This window comes from Acomys minous (assembly GCF_964271855.1).
Source record: "Acomys minous genome assembly, chromosome: 6".
In the NCBI taxonomy this organism is placed as follows: Eukaryota; Metazoa; Chordata; class Mammalia; order Rodentia; family Muridae; genus Acomys; species Acomys minous.
In genome coordinates, this window is record NC_140487.1 from 123,041,527 (window position 1) to 123,057,845 (window position 16,319).

The 16,319-nt window shown below is 53.3% G+C and overlaps 1 protein-coding gene across 4 annotated transcripts in view; it reads right to left on the reverse strand.

Annotated features, from left to right (window-relative positions):
- PIK3CD (phosphatidylinositol-4,5-bisphosphate 3-kinase catalytic subunit delta) overlaps positions 1-16,319 on the reverse strand; it is a 43,941-nt gene that overhangs the window by 3,119 nt on the left and 24,503 nt on the right. The window contains exons 3-22 of one of the 4 annotated variants that reach the window (XM_084786710.1): positions 11,826-11,998; positions 8,805-9,033; positions 8,492-8,721; positions 7,314-7,493; positions 6,846-6,995; positions 6,416-6,505; positions 5,074-5,295; positions 4,401-4,497; positions 4,179-4,309; positions 3,534-3,584; positions 3,229-3,393; positions 3,014-3,135; positions 2,722-2,865; positions 2,433-2,532; positions 2,141-2,319; positions 1,940-2,052; positions 1,729-1,807; positions 1,203-1,370; positions 571-694; positions 139-284 (exon numbers count right to left, since the gene is read on the reverse strand). In XM_084786710.1, the coding sequence (XP_084642836.1) occupies positions 139-284; positions 571-694; positions 1,203-1,370; positions 1,729-1,807; positions 1,940-2,052; positions 2,141-2,319; positions 2,433-2,532; positions 2,722-2,865; positions 3,014-3,135; positions 3,229-3,393; positions 3,534-3,584; positions 4,179-4,309; positions 4,401-4,497; positions 5,074-5,295; positions 6,416-6,505; positions 6,846-6,995; positions 7,314-7,493; positions 8,492-8,721; positions 8,805-9,033; positions 11,826-11,966 (2,861 nt within the window). In that variant the 5' untranslated portion in view covers positions 11,967-11,998. Of the gene's footprint in view, positions 1-138; positions 285-570; positions 695-1,202; positions 1,371-1,728; positions 1,808-1,939; positions 2,053-2,140; positions 2,320-2,432; positions 2,533-2,721; positions 2,866-3,013; positions 3,145-3,228; positions 3,397-3,533; positions 3,585-4,178; positions 4,310-4,400; positions 4,498-5,073; positions 5,296-6,415; positions 6,506-6,845; positions 6,996-7,313; positions 7,494-8,491; positions 8,722-8,804; positions 9,034-11,825; positions 11,999-16,319 lie in introns of all 4 variants that reach the window. The other 3 variants (XM_084786708.1, XM_084786709.1, XM_084786707.1) reach the window with 3 other exon arrangements.

The window sequence follows — 16,319 nt, forward strand, 5'->3', positions numbered from 1 at the left end:
ACAGAGGGAAAACAGGTTTGGAGGTCACAAACAATCCAGAGGAGCGGGCGGGGGTAGGGCTGGCAGCTGTCTCCCACTTTGCTCCCTCGCCCAGGGTCCCTGTCGTCCAGGGCAGGTCATCAGTGGCAGCGCCCTCACCTTTCAAATTTCTCATTGTTGTTAGTTTTCCCCTGCTGGATCACATGGACAAAGTCATAGGTGAGGATGAAGGGGACACGCTCGCGGTTGATCCCAAACTTGGTCTTGAAGTTGCCCAGAAAGTGGCCGAAATCGATATGGAACAGCTGACAGAGGGGAACGGGCAGAGACTGAGAAGCCAGGAGAAGGGGCTGAGGGTGTGGGGCTCAAGCGTGGAGCCTCAAATTAGCAGTGCGGAGGACTTGAACCCCAGGAACCCAGGGAGGAGGAAGAAGATATGGTGGAGAGCAGGGAGCTTCTGTTCTTGAGAATCCCAGGGAAAGACGACACCAGCAGGGCTCCCAGCATCCTTTGGGATGCCAAATTCAGGGCAAAGGGGCCAGCAGGCTAGACTGGAGGTCTAGCCTCAAGACAAACACAAACACACCCTACCTGCCCGCTCTCTCGGATCATGATGTTGTCGCTATGTCGGTCACCAATGCCCAGCACGTATGTGGCCACACAGTAGCCCGCACAGGAGAGGGTGAATTCCTCGATGGCCCGATCCAGGGCCTCCCTGAGTGAGGAAGATTGAAGGTCATGGCCACACCAGACTGCAGCTCTTCCTATCAGAGGTGGGGTCTCCTTCTCTTCCTCGAGTCTATCCTTTTCTGCTTGCTTTACGCACAGAATGTAAAGTACGCTGTCCCAGAGCTTAGGCCTGGGGCACCTCCCTGATCTTGGACCTGTCCCCACTGCCTATAGCATCATGGGGAGAGGCTGAGGCCAGGAGGAGAGGCAAGGCCCCAGGCATTCAATGGACTCCATCTTAGACCTTCCAGGCTTGGGGAAAGTCCCAGATGACAAGACACATAGCAATGTCTAAAGTCATAAAGCTTTCAGTGGTATCACATAGCCATCAGCAACTGACACATGGGGAACAACCTTGCTGATTCAGATTCAGGCTGGCCCCACAGCTGAGCCAAGTAGTCACAGAAGGTCACAGCCCTTCCTCTGACCCCATCTCTGATAGGCCGGCCCTTCCCACATCACACTTCCCAGGAAGGAGAAGGCTCAAAACCTACCCTGGGTTCTTAGACTTGAGCCAGTTGAGTAAGGCGTCTTTGTTGAAGGCGGCTGTGGCCGCCATGTTGCTCTTGTTCAGCTGGATGTTGGCAATGGTGTCTGAGTGGAGGACCACCTCAATGAGGCCTGTGCGGTCTCCGGTGGGGAGGCAGCCATAAGGGGTCATCCTAAGTGAAGGGAGGAGGGACAGCAGAATGTCATGACCGAAGGCTGTCACCAGGAGACATTCAAGCTAGCCACAGGGGATGCTACACCCAGGTGGGTCAGGAGGAGAGGAAGGATGGACTCAGAGGCTCTAGCACTGACACTCAAGATGATGAGAGTTTGGGAAAAGATGCTGCTGCTTCCTGAGACAGTCAGGAGGTCAGGAAGTGCCCAAGGGGGCAAGGCGGATGCTCGGATGCCTTCCCTGCCCTCTCCCAACTCTCCTCTTCCTAACTGACAGTTACGGTAGCTTTGAGCCCTTGAAAAGCACAGGCTGTAAGGGCTGGCCCAGAAGCAAAACAGTTAGAGGATGCACTCCACCTCAGGTCCAGGCCCTCCTGCTTCCACAGGACGTCCATGAGCTGGATCATCTGCAGAGTCAGCATGTCCTGGCGCAGGTCTGTAGTGTGGGGGAGGAGACCGCAAACATCTGGTAGGTTCTACATTCCCACTGTGTGTAGGCCCTAAGGTCCCAGGACCGCCCCTCAGGATAGCCCAGGGATGGATAAGGCTCCCTAGCCCGTCTGCTCACCATCTCCATTCTTAAAGATGATGCCCACGCTGCCAGCACTGCCCGCCTCCTCGCTGCTGTACATGATCCACAGCGGCTTCATCTTGGAGTCCATGAAGGTGCACTGCTCCACACTGCCGGCCAGAGAGTGAGGTCATCGGGTGTCCCTCCACAGGCCAGAGGGTAGGAGGAGCCGTGGTAGGGCCAGGCACGGGGGCTCACCATACTTCCTCCAGCAGGGTGCTGGGGTCGAGCGGAGATTGCAGGTGGGACAGGGCCTCCATGTAGGTCTCCTGGCGCATGCACATATGCATCATCTCCTTGGTTTGGGGCTTGGTGGTCTTCTGAGAGCTCACCTTCACAAAGTCATTCAGTGCCTTAAGCTTGCTCAGTGCTTCCCCCTGGTGGTGATGGTTAGGAAAGGCAGCGATGGGTGCCAGCCCCAGGGGGGAGGAGGGTGCAAGGACAGCATTCTAAAGGCCTATTAAGTAGAGCTTAGCCAATTGGGCCTTACCTGCTTCATCAGCACCTTCATGTGGTGGGTGCTGCCTCTGCAGTAGGCCTCCATGATGAGACCAAAACGGAGGGCTACCGATGGCACATGCATCTCAGACCTGGGAGAAATAAAAAAATAAATGATACCGAGGCTTGCCTGTCGGGGCCACATATCCCTTCCCCAGCCTGAGTGGGACCCAGGACAGGACACCAGAACATCTGTGCCTGCTAGAAACATGAGGTTAGCAAGCCTGAGGTCTCCCTTCCCTGTGGCCCTCATAGGAACAGGCTGGGGTGCATTCGGCTACCGGAGGTGCCAGAAGAGGAAGTGGCCGATCTTGCGGTTAGCCAAGGCTCGGTCCAGCAAGAATTTGGTCAACTCGCAGTCCAGGTAGGACTCATATTTGAGCACTTGCACCAGCTGCAGAAGGTACTGGAAAAGCTCATCATCCCTGCAGAGATGGAAAGTGAATGGAACACAGCTGGTAGGTGGCAGAGGGGGGTTCATCCCAACCCAGCACCCACTTCTGGGCAGTCGGAGCAAAACCGCCTTCTGGAACAGCAGCAGGGCCCTGGAGACAGCACCCAGGTGGGACTCACGTCAGCTTCCGCAGGGACTTGATGGCGAAGGAGCCAACGTAGCAATCGGGGAAGCTAAAGTCCAGAAGTTCCAGGGCGCTCAGCACAGGCAGCTCGGGCCAGGAGCACAGCAAATAGAGCATCTGGGACAGCTTGGTGGTCAGGTGGCGGGTGGGCAGCAACTGTCCATCTGCCGCCCCCTGGGCTCTTTTCCAAAAATTCCCCTCTCTACTCACCTGGGCCACGTCCTCATGTTTATTCCACTTGGTGACCAGCAGCAGGCGGGCCAGCGCCTCAGGGAAGCGCTCCTGGACTTCGTGCCTCATCTTCCACACTAGGTCCTTTTCGTGTTCGTATAATTCCCCGGACCCCCGGCGCTCCAGGATCTCCCGCAGCTGCAGCTGCTGAGGGGCGCAGGCAGGATGAGGGCCTCCAGCTCCATGCCTGATTCTCCGGCTCCTCTCCCCTCCACCGCCCCCTCCCCGCCCCGCCCCCTCCCCCCGCCCCGCCCCCTCCCCCCATCTCTAGAACCCGAGCTCACCTCCTCCTCTGTGATGCGCCCGCGCTCCCCGTGCCGCCCCAGCTCCAGGATCTGCAACAAGAGTCAGGCTCTCGGTCTCCTGGGCTTGGGGCAGCCCCATGCAGGGCCCCCAAAGCAGGGTACCTACAACTCAAGGTCTATAGCGCTTGCGGTTCTCACGGGCGGAAACCGGCTTGTGCGTTACGCAGCCTTCTCCAGCATCCTAGCTCGTATCTATAACACGCCAGACATTACCCAATGGCAGCTCGAATGGCTCGTGGAAACTTCAGAATTGGCATAATGACATAGACCCTAGCAACGGGCAAATCCCAGGGCGGCCAGGTCCTACTCTCTGAAGAAATTGCAGAACTGGACTGGGAAAAGTCTAAAACAGTGCTTCTCAACCTGTAGGTCACAATCTCCTCCCCCCCTCCGCCTTTGGGGGTCGAACGAACAAACCTTTCACAGTGGTCGGCTAAGACCAACTGAAAACACGGATGTTTGCATTACAGTTCATAACAATAACCAAATTACAGCTACAAAGTAGCGACAAAAAAAATAAAGTTCTGGTTGGAGGTCGTCACCACAGCATGAGGCACTGTGAAAGGGTTGCCGCACTACAAAGGTTGCGAACCACTGCGCCAGAAGGGAACGGTCTTCACTGACCTTCTCCAGAGCAGGGAAGTACACAGGATGGGGGGCCACCTCAGGCAGGTAGATGACCAGGGCAGCGGCACTCTCCGTGTTGGGGTTACTACGCACTGTACCCGCAGGGTTCAGCAGCTCTCCTTTCTCATCTGGACACGGGGACAGGCAAGGTTGTATGTGTAAAGTCACTTGCTCTGAGACCTCTACCCTTGCCAGCTGCTCCCCTGGGGCTGGGCCCACCTGGGACAGAGGGCCACATGTAGAGGCGGCGCTCCCCGGTCTTCAGCTGGTCTTTGTAGTCGAACAGCATGAGGTTGACCCAAGCAATGGGGCAGTCCTGGGAAAGGCATCAGTGGGAAGGGGCTGGTCACAAAAGCCCCGTTTGCTGATCTCAGAGGAGGACAAACCTGAAGGCCAAGTAGGGGCGGGGATCTGGGTTCCAAGGGAGGACTCCCAGGTGGACTCAAGGCAAGACCCTTGAGAAGACGGAGGACCAACTGCCTCGTCCTAGTGACAAAAACCAGCATCCTCGGCTCCTAGCTTCCAGAGAAACCGGAGCCAGTCCCATCACCTGGCTTAGTTCCCAGTGTGCATCAGCAGAGCAGGGGTCACTTTAGATACTGGAATTGGTGACTCGGGGCCCAGCCACTCAAGGCAACAGCTGGCTCCCAGTCCCATGGAGGACACTTTTTACCCAGAGAGCTCCTGGCAAAAGCTCACCGGATATACTACAGGTCTAAAGTGGATGTTCCCAAGCAAGCTGTTCGCAGGCTATTCTGAGTAGGAAGGGACCCACACTATGATGGAGGCGAGGCTTGGGGTTTAGGCCCCCTAGACCCCCTTCCTCAGCCTGCCTGCCTGCCTGTGGGACGCTACAAGGAGGCCTAGGCTCCCCCTCGCCAGCCCTACCCACCGCCTTCTTAGACTTCTTCTTGGTAGAGCGCGCCTTCTTAGCCTTCTCCACGACAGCATAGAGAGCAAAGCAGAGGCGAGCCATGCGCGGCAGGTCACAGACGTTAATGTCGAACTCTAGTCGCTGCTTCCACACGGGCTCTGAGCACACGCTGACCTCTGAGCTGGACACAGTCTTGCAGAGCATCTCGTTGCCATGGAAGAGCCCGGCCTGCACAACCAGCTGGGGATGGGGTCGGGTACCAGGCACAGGATGAGAACAGCAGGGGCCTCGGGCCCCACCCCTTCCTCTCTTCACCTGGCTTCTCCCACCAATTTTCTCCTCATTTATTTCTCCTTATTTATTTATTTTATGTATATGGGTGCTCTATCTGCATGTGTGTCTGCACACCAGAAGAGGGCATCAGATCCCAGTATAGATGGTAGTGAGCCATCATGTGGTTGCTGGGAATTGAACTCAAGACCTCTGGAAGAGCAGCCAGTGCTCTTAACCTCTGAGCCACCTCTCCAGCCCAAAATGTCCTCATTCTTAAGTGGGTCTGGAGCTACTTCCTCATGGCGGGAAGGGAGGTTCTTCAGAGGGAAAGCCACTGGCCAAGTAGGACAAGAAGCCTTGGGGCAGGGAGGTCACAGACTGTGCACTGCCAGCCAAAGGCAAGTCCCTTCCCACTCCAGGCCTCTCAGTCTCTTCAAAAGGAGATGGTATTTCCATAGCTCCTTGGCTTGAACATCATAAGCTGCCTTCCTACCCAGGAACCCCACAGTTGGTCAGCCCAGACACGAGTTCCTAGCCCTGCAAGCCTGTAAAATTATGCAGCTAGGAAGGAAGCCCAGATCTTGTTCTACAAATGGGACAATAACACCACCGGGAAGGCAGCTGTGAGATGGAGGATGTCAGGCTTCTGAAAGGTTTTAAAAAGCCAAAGTACACAGAGCCCCTACACGATCTTTCTCAGCCCAGAGTGAGCTCAGACCCCAGAAGATGAGGCAGGTACCCATCTACGCTGCAGGCATGCCTTGGCTAGCCGCAGCCAGCTCTTCCTTGCAACCTCACACCTCCCCAGACACCTCTTCATCCCCACAACCTCCACCAAAGTCGAATACACAGAAATCGGCTCTGCCTGGTTTCTGCGAATCAGTCTCTGGCTGGCTGGCCCACCCCACTCCCCTCTTCCTGTTTTGAAGCGGCTTACAACCACTCCAGGCAGGGACTCTGGGTAATGTGGTCAGGTGGCTTTCGTGTGACATCTTCCCACTCTTCTTCCGCTGCCACCCCTCCTGGCCACAGCCACCTTGTTTGTATAGAAAACAGTGGCTCCCTCACCTGGCCCAGGAGCCCCTACCTTCATCCGCTCATCCGCGTTCACTTTGCTGCCCTCGATCAGCTCAATGGAGAATGGCTGCTCCAGGGACCACAGGGACACAGAGGACGGCTGGGGAAGCAGGGAGGCAGGGTTGGTGGCAAGGTTCAGACACCTGCACTCAACACCGGGGACTTTTGTTTGTTTGTTTGGTTTTTTTGGTTTGGTTTGGTTTGAATCAGAAAATCTGCTGTATAAACACACACGCCCCCCTCCCAACCCTCAACATCCCTAAGACCCACAAGAGGACAATGGAAGCTGCCCCCACAGTTCTCACAGACCCCAACAGGGCACTGGGCACCCATCAAGAACCCCTGAACCCATGGCCTCCTGGGTTTGCATCGTCCCGGCAGACTGTGGGAGTGAACAGATAAGGGTGAGGGACAGAGGGAAGGGAATGCATCCGGCTCACCTTCTTAGCAGGGATTGGGGGAGGTTTGCTGCGTGGTTTCTGGACTTGGGGGGCGGGGTTGCTCTGCTCATCCCGCATGGCAAGGATAGAGGAGGAGTGGACCATGGTCAGGTGGGGGGTTAGTCCGCTGTGCAGGCAGCTGCAGATGTACTGGGAGAGAGAGAAGCAGAGTGAGCTGCTGATGGGCAGCACCCACTCACCCCGCTCCCCCCCCCCCCACAGCTGGCTACCAGGACTTCCCCAAGCTGCCGCCGCCACCTATCCCAAATCTCAGGAGGGGCCCTCCTATTGGTTCCCCCCCCCTCAAAGATGGGGGTCCTTCCTTGTGCTCACAGAGGACCAGTTCAGCAAGGGGATGCTCTCATGGTGAGCACAGAGGCTTGCCTCATCAGACTCAGGAGAGGCCCTAAGTACAGTTCCCTTGATGCTCCTGGGGCCACCCACATGCAGGTGGCAGGGAGGGCTCACCTGGAACTGGCAGAGTGGGTAGCTGCCATAGAGGTACTCATGTCTCCCGTTCACCTGCAGCGCATAGTCCTCAGGCTGCTCCACCAGAGGCTGCCGGAACACTGTGGCCTTCTTTCGGAGGGCACAGGCCATCAGGGCCAGGGGCATGTCCTTGGTGGATACCTGGAAGGTGAAGCTCTCCTGTAGGGAGAAGGGTGTCAGCCTTCTGCTCCACAGTCCCTGTGTTTTCTGGGGCACAGAGGCAGGGCTGCCTGTGAAGGAGCCCCATCTCCAAATCGTGTCTTGGTGTTCACTACTAACCAAGGCATGCAACCAACACCCAGGACACACTGGGAGGCAGGGAGGGAGGGAGGGGAGGGAGAGAGGGAGGCAGGGAGGGAGGCAGGGAGAGAGGGAGGGAGGGAGGCAGAAAGGGAGGGAGGGAGGCAGGGAGGGAGGGAGGGAAGGAGGCAAAGAAGGAGGGAGGAAGGGAGGGAGGGAGGGGAGGGAGGGAGGAAGGGAGGGAGGGAGGGGAGGGAGGGGAGGGAGGGAGGGAGGGAGGGAGGGGAGGAAAAAGCGCCACTATTGGGTCATTCTGCCATTGTCAAATCTGCCTGGTGAGGGGTTAGTTCTTGAGTGTTTACTGCTCTCGCAGTGGCCCTGGGTTTGGTTCCTAGCACCCACATGGTGGCTCACAACCATCTCTAACTCCAGTCCTAGGACACCCTCTTCTGACCTCTGTAAGCACCAGACATGCATGTGGTACAGTTACATGCATGTAGACAAAACATGTATATTCATAAAATAAATTTTTAAAAATCCAAATTTGGGGGTTGGAGAGATGGCTCAGTGGTTAAGAGCAATACCTGCTCTTCCAAAGGACCCGGGTTCAATTCCCAGCACCCACATGGCAGCTCACAACTGTCTGTAACTCTAAGATCTGATACCCTCACACCAATGCACATCAATTAAAGATTAAATAAAAAAAAATTTTAAATCCAAATTTGCCTGGTGAAACAAACAGCTGAGCCTTTTGGCCAGCACAGGGACCTGGCAAATGCCCTCTTAGGTTACTGAGAGAAGTAACTGGGCCTTTGGCTGGCTGAGGAATTTTTACAAAAGAAGGTCCCTCATGGGCAAAGCAGGCTGGATGAAGCAGCCAGGCCAGCAGCCCTAGGGTTGAGACACCACAGGCTCACCTCACTGCCCTCAAACTTCACATTGACCAGCAGGGCTCGGCTGGTGACGCGCAGTATGCCAGCCCGCCAGCTCCTTGCTGAGGGCTCCAGCTGCAGCGGGAAGCTATACTGCAGCCATTCCTCCCAGCCCAGCTGCTGGCGGTGAGCTGCAGCCTCTTCGCAAAACTGTCGCATCTTAGTGCGGAAGTCATTTACTTCCGGGTCCCGAAGGGAGTCAAACTCGTGGAGACCTTTCGGGGAGGTGGAGGAGATCAGCCCAACGCCAGGACGCGTGGGGCCAGCCTAGGCGACCCCCAGCCCCCAGCACATATACCTTTGCCAATGAGGAGGCTGATCTGCGAGTTGATGAGCTTCTTCACTCGGTCACCCTCTCGGGCCACCAGGCGCAGCACAGGAAGGAAGGGCTGGATGTCACACAGCCTCCGCTGCTCGTCCTCCAGTTCCTGCTGTTCTGCTGTCTGGTTCACACAGGTGAACACATAAGCCTCAGGGTCACTGAGCATGTGGAAGAGCGGCTCGTACTGTGCATGATGCCATAGCACCTGGGAGAGAGGGTCACAGTCAGCCCCTACAGGACTCCCACAGAGGGCAGAAGGGGACCCCCAGGAAGACAAAAGCACTCACACCCTAGGACTAGCCATGTCAATAAACTTCCTGTCTTTGCCCTCTGTGCAGGGCACCATGGGGCTTATGGATGACCTTTGACTACCAAGGACAGCCATCCAGATGATCACTATGGGTACCACTATGACTACTTTGTAGACCTCAACTTACTCTTTTGCCCCTTCCCCCCTTCCCCGAGACCCCACCCCCACCCCACTTCCTAAGCGATGGGACTTCAGGCATGAACTCCCAAAATGGAATATATTTATATAAAGCTTATAGCCAAGATCAACTGTTACAATGTCCATTCAGGAGAGAGAGAGAGAGAGAGAGAGAGAGAGACAGACAGACAGACAGACAGACAGACAGACAGAGACAGAGACAGAGACAGACAGACAGACAGACAGACAGACACACACACACACACACACACACACACACACACACACACGGGGGGGGGGGGGGGGGCTGGAGGGATGGTTCTGAGGTTAAGAGCACTTGTTGTGCCAGGCGTGGTGGCGCACACCTTTAATCCCAGCACTCAGGAGGCAGAAGCAGGCGGATTGCTGTGAGTTCAAGGCCAGCCTGTTCTACAAAGTGAGTCCAGGACAGCCATGGCTACACAGAGAAACCCTGTCTCAAAAAAACTAACTAACTAAATAAATAAATAAAAGAGAGAGAGAGAGAGAGAGAGAGAGAGAGAGAGAGAGAGAGAGAGAAGCACTTGTTGCTCTTGCAGAGGACCTGGCTTCAGTTCTCACCACCCACATGGCAGCTCACAACCCCCCTGTAACTGTAGTCTCAGGAGACCCAACACCCTCTACTGGCATCTGTGGGTACCAGGCACTCACAGAGCACACATACATATATGCAGGCAAAACACTCATACACATTAAAATATATGTGTATATATATATATATATATTCATCATCAGAATTGTCCCAAGACTCAAAGCACAGGAACAAAATGAGCCGGGGGCCCAGTGAGACAGCACTGCAGGTAGACACACTTGTCACCAAGCCTGACAACCTGAGCCTGATCCCCACATGACAGAAGGAGATGCCAGAATCCTTCAAGTTGTCCTCTAACCTCCAAATACATTCCATGGCATACACATGCCCACAAACACACACTCAAGCGACACACAAGTAAACAAATAAATGTAAAATGTTCAATTAAAAAAACAAAACCAAGGGCTGGAGAGATGGCTCAGAGGTTAAGAGCACCATCTGTTCTTCCAGAAGTCCTGAGTTCAATTCCCAGCAACCACATGGTGGCTCACAACCATCTGTAATGAGATCTGGTGCCCTCTTGTGGTGGGCAGGCACACGTGTGGGCAGAATACTGTATAAATAATAAATAAATCTTAAAAAACAAAACAAAACAAAACAAAAAGACAAGCTGGGCGGTGGTGGTGCACACCTTTAATCCCAGCACTTGGGAGGCAGAGACAGGTGGATCGCTGTGAGTTTGAGGCCAGCCTGGTCTACAAAGCAAGTCTAGGACAGTCAAGGCTACACAGAGAAACCCTGTCTCGAAAAACCAATCCAAAACAAAACAAAAAACAAAACCAAGCCAGGCATGGTGGCACATGCCTTTAATTTCAGCATCAGGGAGGCAGAGGCACACCGAGCTCTGAGATTCAAAGTCAGCCTTGTCTACAAAGGGAGTCCAGAAAAGTCAGGGCTACACAGAGAAACCCTGTCTCGAAAAACAAAAACAAAAACCAACAAACAAAAAAATTCTGAGGTTAGTTCTCAGCCCTTGGCAGCTCAAAACATAACCCAGAAATCCCACACTTAGTGGGTTGCATGAGCCCTGTCCAAGTCACAGGCAAAAACTACCAAATGCCATCCAGATGTGTGTAATGTTTTGACTCAGTAAATCACCCTGAAAATGATTCAATAAACCCAAACCTCTTTCTAGCAATGGTGTTTACTGTCGTGGCGACAGGTCTAAAGGCAAACAGACGACAAGGCCCTCGCACGGTGGATCGGGTGGTTCTAAAAGTGACCACACAACCGTGGGTAGGACTCGAGCCCAGCCAGAGGCAGCCTCGAAACTGACTGGCAATCTAGTAATCTAGTGGAGGGAAATGCATACTGTTAAAGGGGAAGCTGACTTTGGAATGATAAGTGGAGTTTAACCACAGGTTTTTTAAACAATTCTTAGAAATTTTATCTTGTAAAATTCACATCGAAGGGCTGAGGGTAACGGCTCAGTTGTTAAGGTGTTTTGCAAGCATCGAGTCCATCCCTCAAAACCCACACTTAAAGGGCGCGGGGTGGGGGGTGGGGGGTGGGGGGAATGGGGGGGTTGGAGAGATGACTCAGCTCTTCCAGAGGATCTGGGTTCAGTTCCCAGCACCCATGTAGCAACTCAAAACCATCTGTAACTCCAGTTTGAAGGCATCCAAAGCCCTATTTTGGCTTCTGGTGGCTACCAGACACACACATAGTGGTTGCCCATACACATAAAATAAAAATAAGGCTTAAAACAAGAAGCTGGTAATCCCAGTGGGGAAGAAGTGGAGAAAGGCACAACCTTCTAACCTGCTGGCCAGCCTGTCTTGCCTACTCCAATGAGAAAACAAAAACAGGGTATGCCGGCACCTGAGAAACAGTCAAGGCTCAACTCTGGCAGGCGCACATTTACACGGTTTATACCTGGGAATTCCTTGTCTCCCCAAGCATTAAGATGTGAGGACTGGCCTTAAGGGGGAAGGTATACCTGCTTGATGGTGCTGAGGTTGGCATTGCGGGACACTGGGAAGTTCAGGTAGACCCCCGTGGGCAGCAAGAAGTCAACAGCCACGCTCTGGTTCTCCTCTTTGGTCCAGAACTCCATGGGGCAGTCCACCCCAGGGGGCATCCTGTTGCGTTACTTCTCTGAGGCCCGTTCTCCTGAGGGAAAGGCAAAGGCACCGTGAGCCAGGACTTTGGAAAGTGGACCAGCCAGATCTGGACCACAGGAGGACAAGCAAAGCTTGCCATACACGAGGCACCATCCCGCCTTGGTGGCTTGTAACTCCTACCCACTTTAGGCACCCTCTAGGCTGAGGTGCCTGTCATTACAGGTGGACATGCCATAGGCCAAAAGACTGCATTATGGCCAACAGATGGCCCAGAGGAGGACACAAGTACAGGTGGACAGCTGAGAACCGAAGACAAAAGTCTCTAGACAGAAACCAATTAGTTTAAAAACAGCTTTGACTAGCTAGGCACAGTGGTGCCTGACTGCAATTCCAGTACTTGGGAGGTAAAGGCGGTTGATCAGGAGAGCAAGACCAGCCTCAGCCATGTGGTAAGTTCAAAATCAGCTTGGAGTCCACAAGACACCCCCCCCCCCTCCGTCTCTCTCTCTCCCTCCTCCCCCCTCCCACAGCACATGCGCACACACAAGGAGAGAGCGAATACATGACTTTATCTAAGGACTTACGATATCCGCCATGCCAACCCCTCAAGTCATCCCCTGCCCCCTCCACAGAACCACAGTAATAACACAACATTACAGATAACAGGACACAGGTGTTTGTGCCACCCACCAAATCCCTCCTCACCCCCACCGGCAGCTTCACCCTTTCAGGTCACCCAACCACAACCTGGAATCCAGCCACGGAACATTTGCACACATTGTTTCTTATTCTTATTACTAGGGTGTATCCAAAATCAATTCCTAGTTATTTTCTGTGTACTTGAAAACCTTCCTGGTTAGTGCATCTCTGTAGCCTCAGGCCCACCCCGCCAGCACCATGGGATGCTGCAGACCCAGTCTTGTGCAGGGCTTTTGCAAGTAACCCACTGCTGCTATGCACTCATGGATGCAACAGCCACGTCATATCAAGAAAACATCACTTTGCAGCACTCCTCAACACCCCTTGGCCTTCCACACTTTTTCTGTTCCCCCCAACACACAGCCTAGGGTAGGGGTGGGGATGGAGATGCTACAGATTTCCAGTTTAGGGCTGAGCAGTGAGCAGAAGGTTTAACATTTATACAATCAGTCCGTTCCTTTTATGTTTTACCATTTTTATTACTTGTCGTTTTGTTTTTGAAATAAGAGTCTCACTTTGTAGGCCAGGCTGGCCTCAAACTCTGTGAAGCCTCAACCTCCTCAATGTTGGGATTAAAAGGGTGCATGCACCACTGTGCCCAGCCTATTTTTATTCTTAAAAAAAAAAAAAAAGAAAAGAAAGAAAGGAAGAGAAGAGAAATTCTAGGCTGAGGGTATGGTTCGGCTGGTAGAGTACTTGCTGGCCACCCCACACAGCTCTGCGTTCAATCCCCAGCACTGCATAAACAAACTGGGGGTGGGTTCTGCATGTCTGTAGGAGCAGCAAGTGGCAGGAGAGGGAGGAGGTTCAGAAGTTCAATGCCATCTTCTAGTACTTTGCAAGTTCGAGGCCAGCCTGGACTACATCAGTCTCTGTCTAGAGAGAGGCGGGGGGTGGAGGGGGGGTGGGGGGAGGGGGGGGAAGAGGCAGACAGACTTCTGAGTTGGGGTGTGTGTCTCAGTGGCAGAACACATGGTCAGCATGCTTGAGGCCCTGAATTGGAGCCCAACACCAAAACGTAACAGGAAATTCCCACACCTACCACAAGGTCACATTCTTCAAGATTTAAATGACTTGTTTGGTTTATGAGAAATGCCCTTTAGGTGGAGTACCACTGAGGCAGGGCCTAGCTCCCTAGCAGCCGCTGCACACACCATGTTGCCTCCTGTGCCCTCAGCACCCCCTCTGCTGCTGCTGGTAGCCACTTCCTCTAAGTGTGAAACCACGTCCTACTGGGGGTTCCTCTTTCTGAAGCCAATGTTTCCCTTTTTTATTTAAAAGGGAGGTTGAAGGGGACTACACGATGAAGTCAGGGATCTGGGGATTACATCCACAATGCTAACATTCTTTCCAAGCTTGGGAAGTCAGGGGTGCTTTTGGTCACATGAACACAGAGGCCTGGGCTTTTGAGGATCCCCTACTCAAAAGTCTGGGTCTGAGGCAAGCAAATGGTTTGTTTTCTTGCCCCTAAGCCCCATGGAAAGGAAGGTTCCAGCTGCATTTACCCAGCTGGTGACAGAGAATTAAGTCTGTAAACAACTTCATTCAACCCCATGGTGTGCATACCCCACCATCAAGACCTGAGAAAAGGGACCCTTTCTCTCTTCCCTGGAAGAAGTCTAGAACATTCTTTTTCCAGTAGGGTGTGATAGAGAGAGGGAAGCAGGTCCAGGGACTTTTGAACTACCCCAAGAAAGCACCCTGGAACAGCCATGGAGGCAAACTGCAGGGGGATCTACTGGAGCGGAGCATGCCTGTGCCCCGAGACCAAGTCAATCACAGTCGCTGACCAGGCACACACCCGACAGAACTCTTACATTGCCGCAGACTCACTGAAAGCATTGTACAGCCAGGGTTGGGGATTTAACTCAGTGTTAGAGCATTTGCCTAGCAAGCACAAGACCCTGGGTTTGGCCCTCAGCTCTGGGGGGGAGGGGGGGGAGGCATTGTACAGTCTCCCACATGGACACTGCTCAGATGGAAATCAGTGGCAGAATGCGAGCTCTCCTTCCTAGTCAACCGTTAGGTGAGGGCGAGGAGAGGGAAGAGTTTACACAACAATGACAATGACTCTCTTGAGTAGAGATCTGAGCAACAGAAGCCAGGAATGAAATCAAATACACAGCAGTTCAAGGCCAGCCGGGGCCGCATGAGAGACAATGCCTCAAGAGAAGATATTTTCATGACCCAGGCTTGTCCTCTCATGGAGTTCCGGCCTCCATGCCCACTTCCTTCCTGAGTACTGGGGTTGGGGGCATGCACCATCATTCCCGGTTTCCATAGCAACGAGGAGGGAACTGAGGGTTGCTGCTCTTTTTGAATATTGTTTTTAAAAGCGCGGGTATGTGAGCATGGCTGTGGTGGCTATGAGCACATGTCGGAGGGCAGAGCCGCCAGATTCCAGAGAGCGGGAGATACAAGTGTGACCCACACAACATGGAAACTGAACTGGGGCCTCTGTGAGAGGCTGCTGAGTCAGCTCTCTATCGCCCCCAGTACCAAGCCCTCCTGCCCAGGACACCTTTGATCCTCTGCATCCAGCCACACCAGCAGCCTGATGTATCCTTGGGTTTTCAAGGGGGTGGTGTGGGGTGTGTGTGTGTGTGTGTGTATGTGTGTTAATTTACATCACTTGAATTGGATTGGATTTGTAAAAATTTTTAATTAGCCATAGGTAGAGATGGATGAATCGATGAGTGTTGAAGCTGGCATGGTTGACATAGAGAGTTCTAGGCCAGCCAAGTAGATACAGGAATACCCTGTCTTTTATTTAACAATTACACTTAGCCAGGCGTGGTGGCACACACCTTTAATTTCAGCGCTCGGGAGGCAGAGGCAGGTGGATCCCTGTGAGTTTAAGGCCAGCCTGGTCTACAAAGCAAGTCCAGGACAACCAAGGCTACACAGAGAAACCCTGTCTCGAAAAACCAAAAAAAAAGAAAAAATAAAGAAAGAAAAGAAAAGAAACACACACACACAAAAATTACACTTAGCCAGGGGTGGGGATGTGGTAGAGGTGGGGAGTGGCCCACGCTTTTAATCACAGCACGCTGGAGACAGAGGCAGGCAGACCACTGTGAGATCAAGGCCAGCCAAGGCTAACACAGAGAAAACCTGTCTTAAAAAACTAAAAAAGAAAAAAAATTGCACTTACTTATCACTAATTTGGTCTCTTGTCTCTGTTGCACTGCACTCTCTTAAGATAGCTGGCCAATGAGCTCCCAGCCAGTTCTGCTTCCCCTAGCCAACTTTCCATCTTCCACACATGCAACATTTCACTAAGGTTCCAGGGATCCAAACTCAGGATGTCAGACTTGCATGGCTCTCACTCTTACCCACTGAACCATCCCAACGACACATCACTGGGGTTTTCTGCTATCTCCCACAGAAAGCATCTTTTCCGTGAATGAAGCAATACCCTCTGCTTTAAGACACTCTTCCGTTTTAGAAAGTTCTTCCCTTGCAGCTTGGCTGCCCCCCACAGCCAATTACTGCCCTCTGTGCAAGATGGATGAGCAAGGAGGCCAGTAAGACAGCTTAGACAGAGGGTCAGTGAGCGCCAGGACTGTCCCGAGTCAGACAGAGCGTGACCAATACCAGAATCTCAGGCATTTGTCCTGGCGTCTCGGTCTGTACCTGGATCATTCAGAAGGTGTCTGCAAAAGTGACAC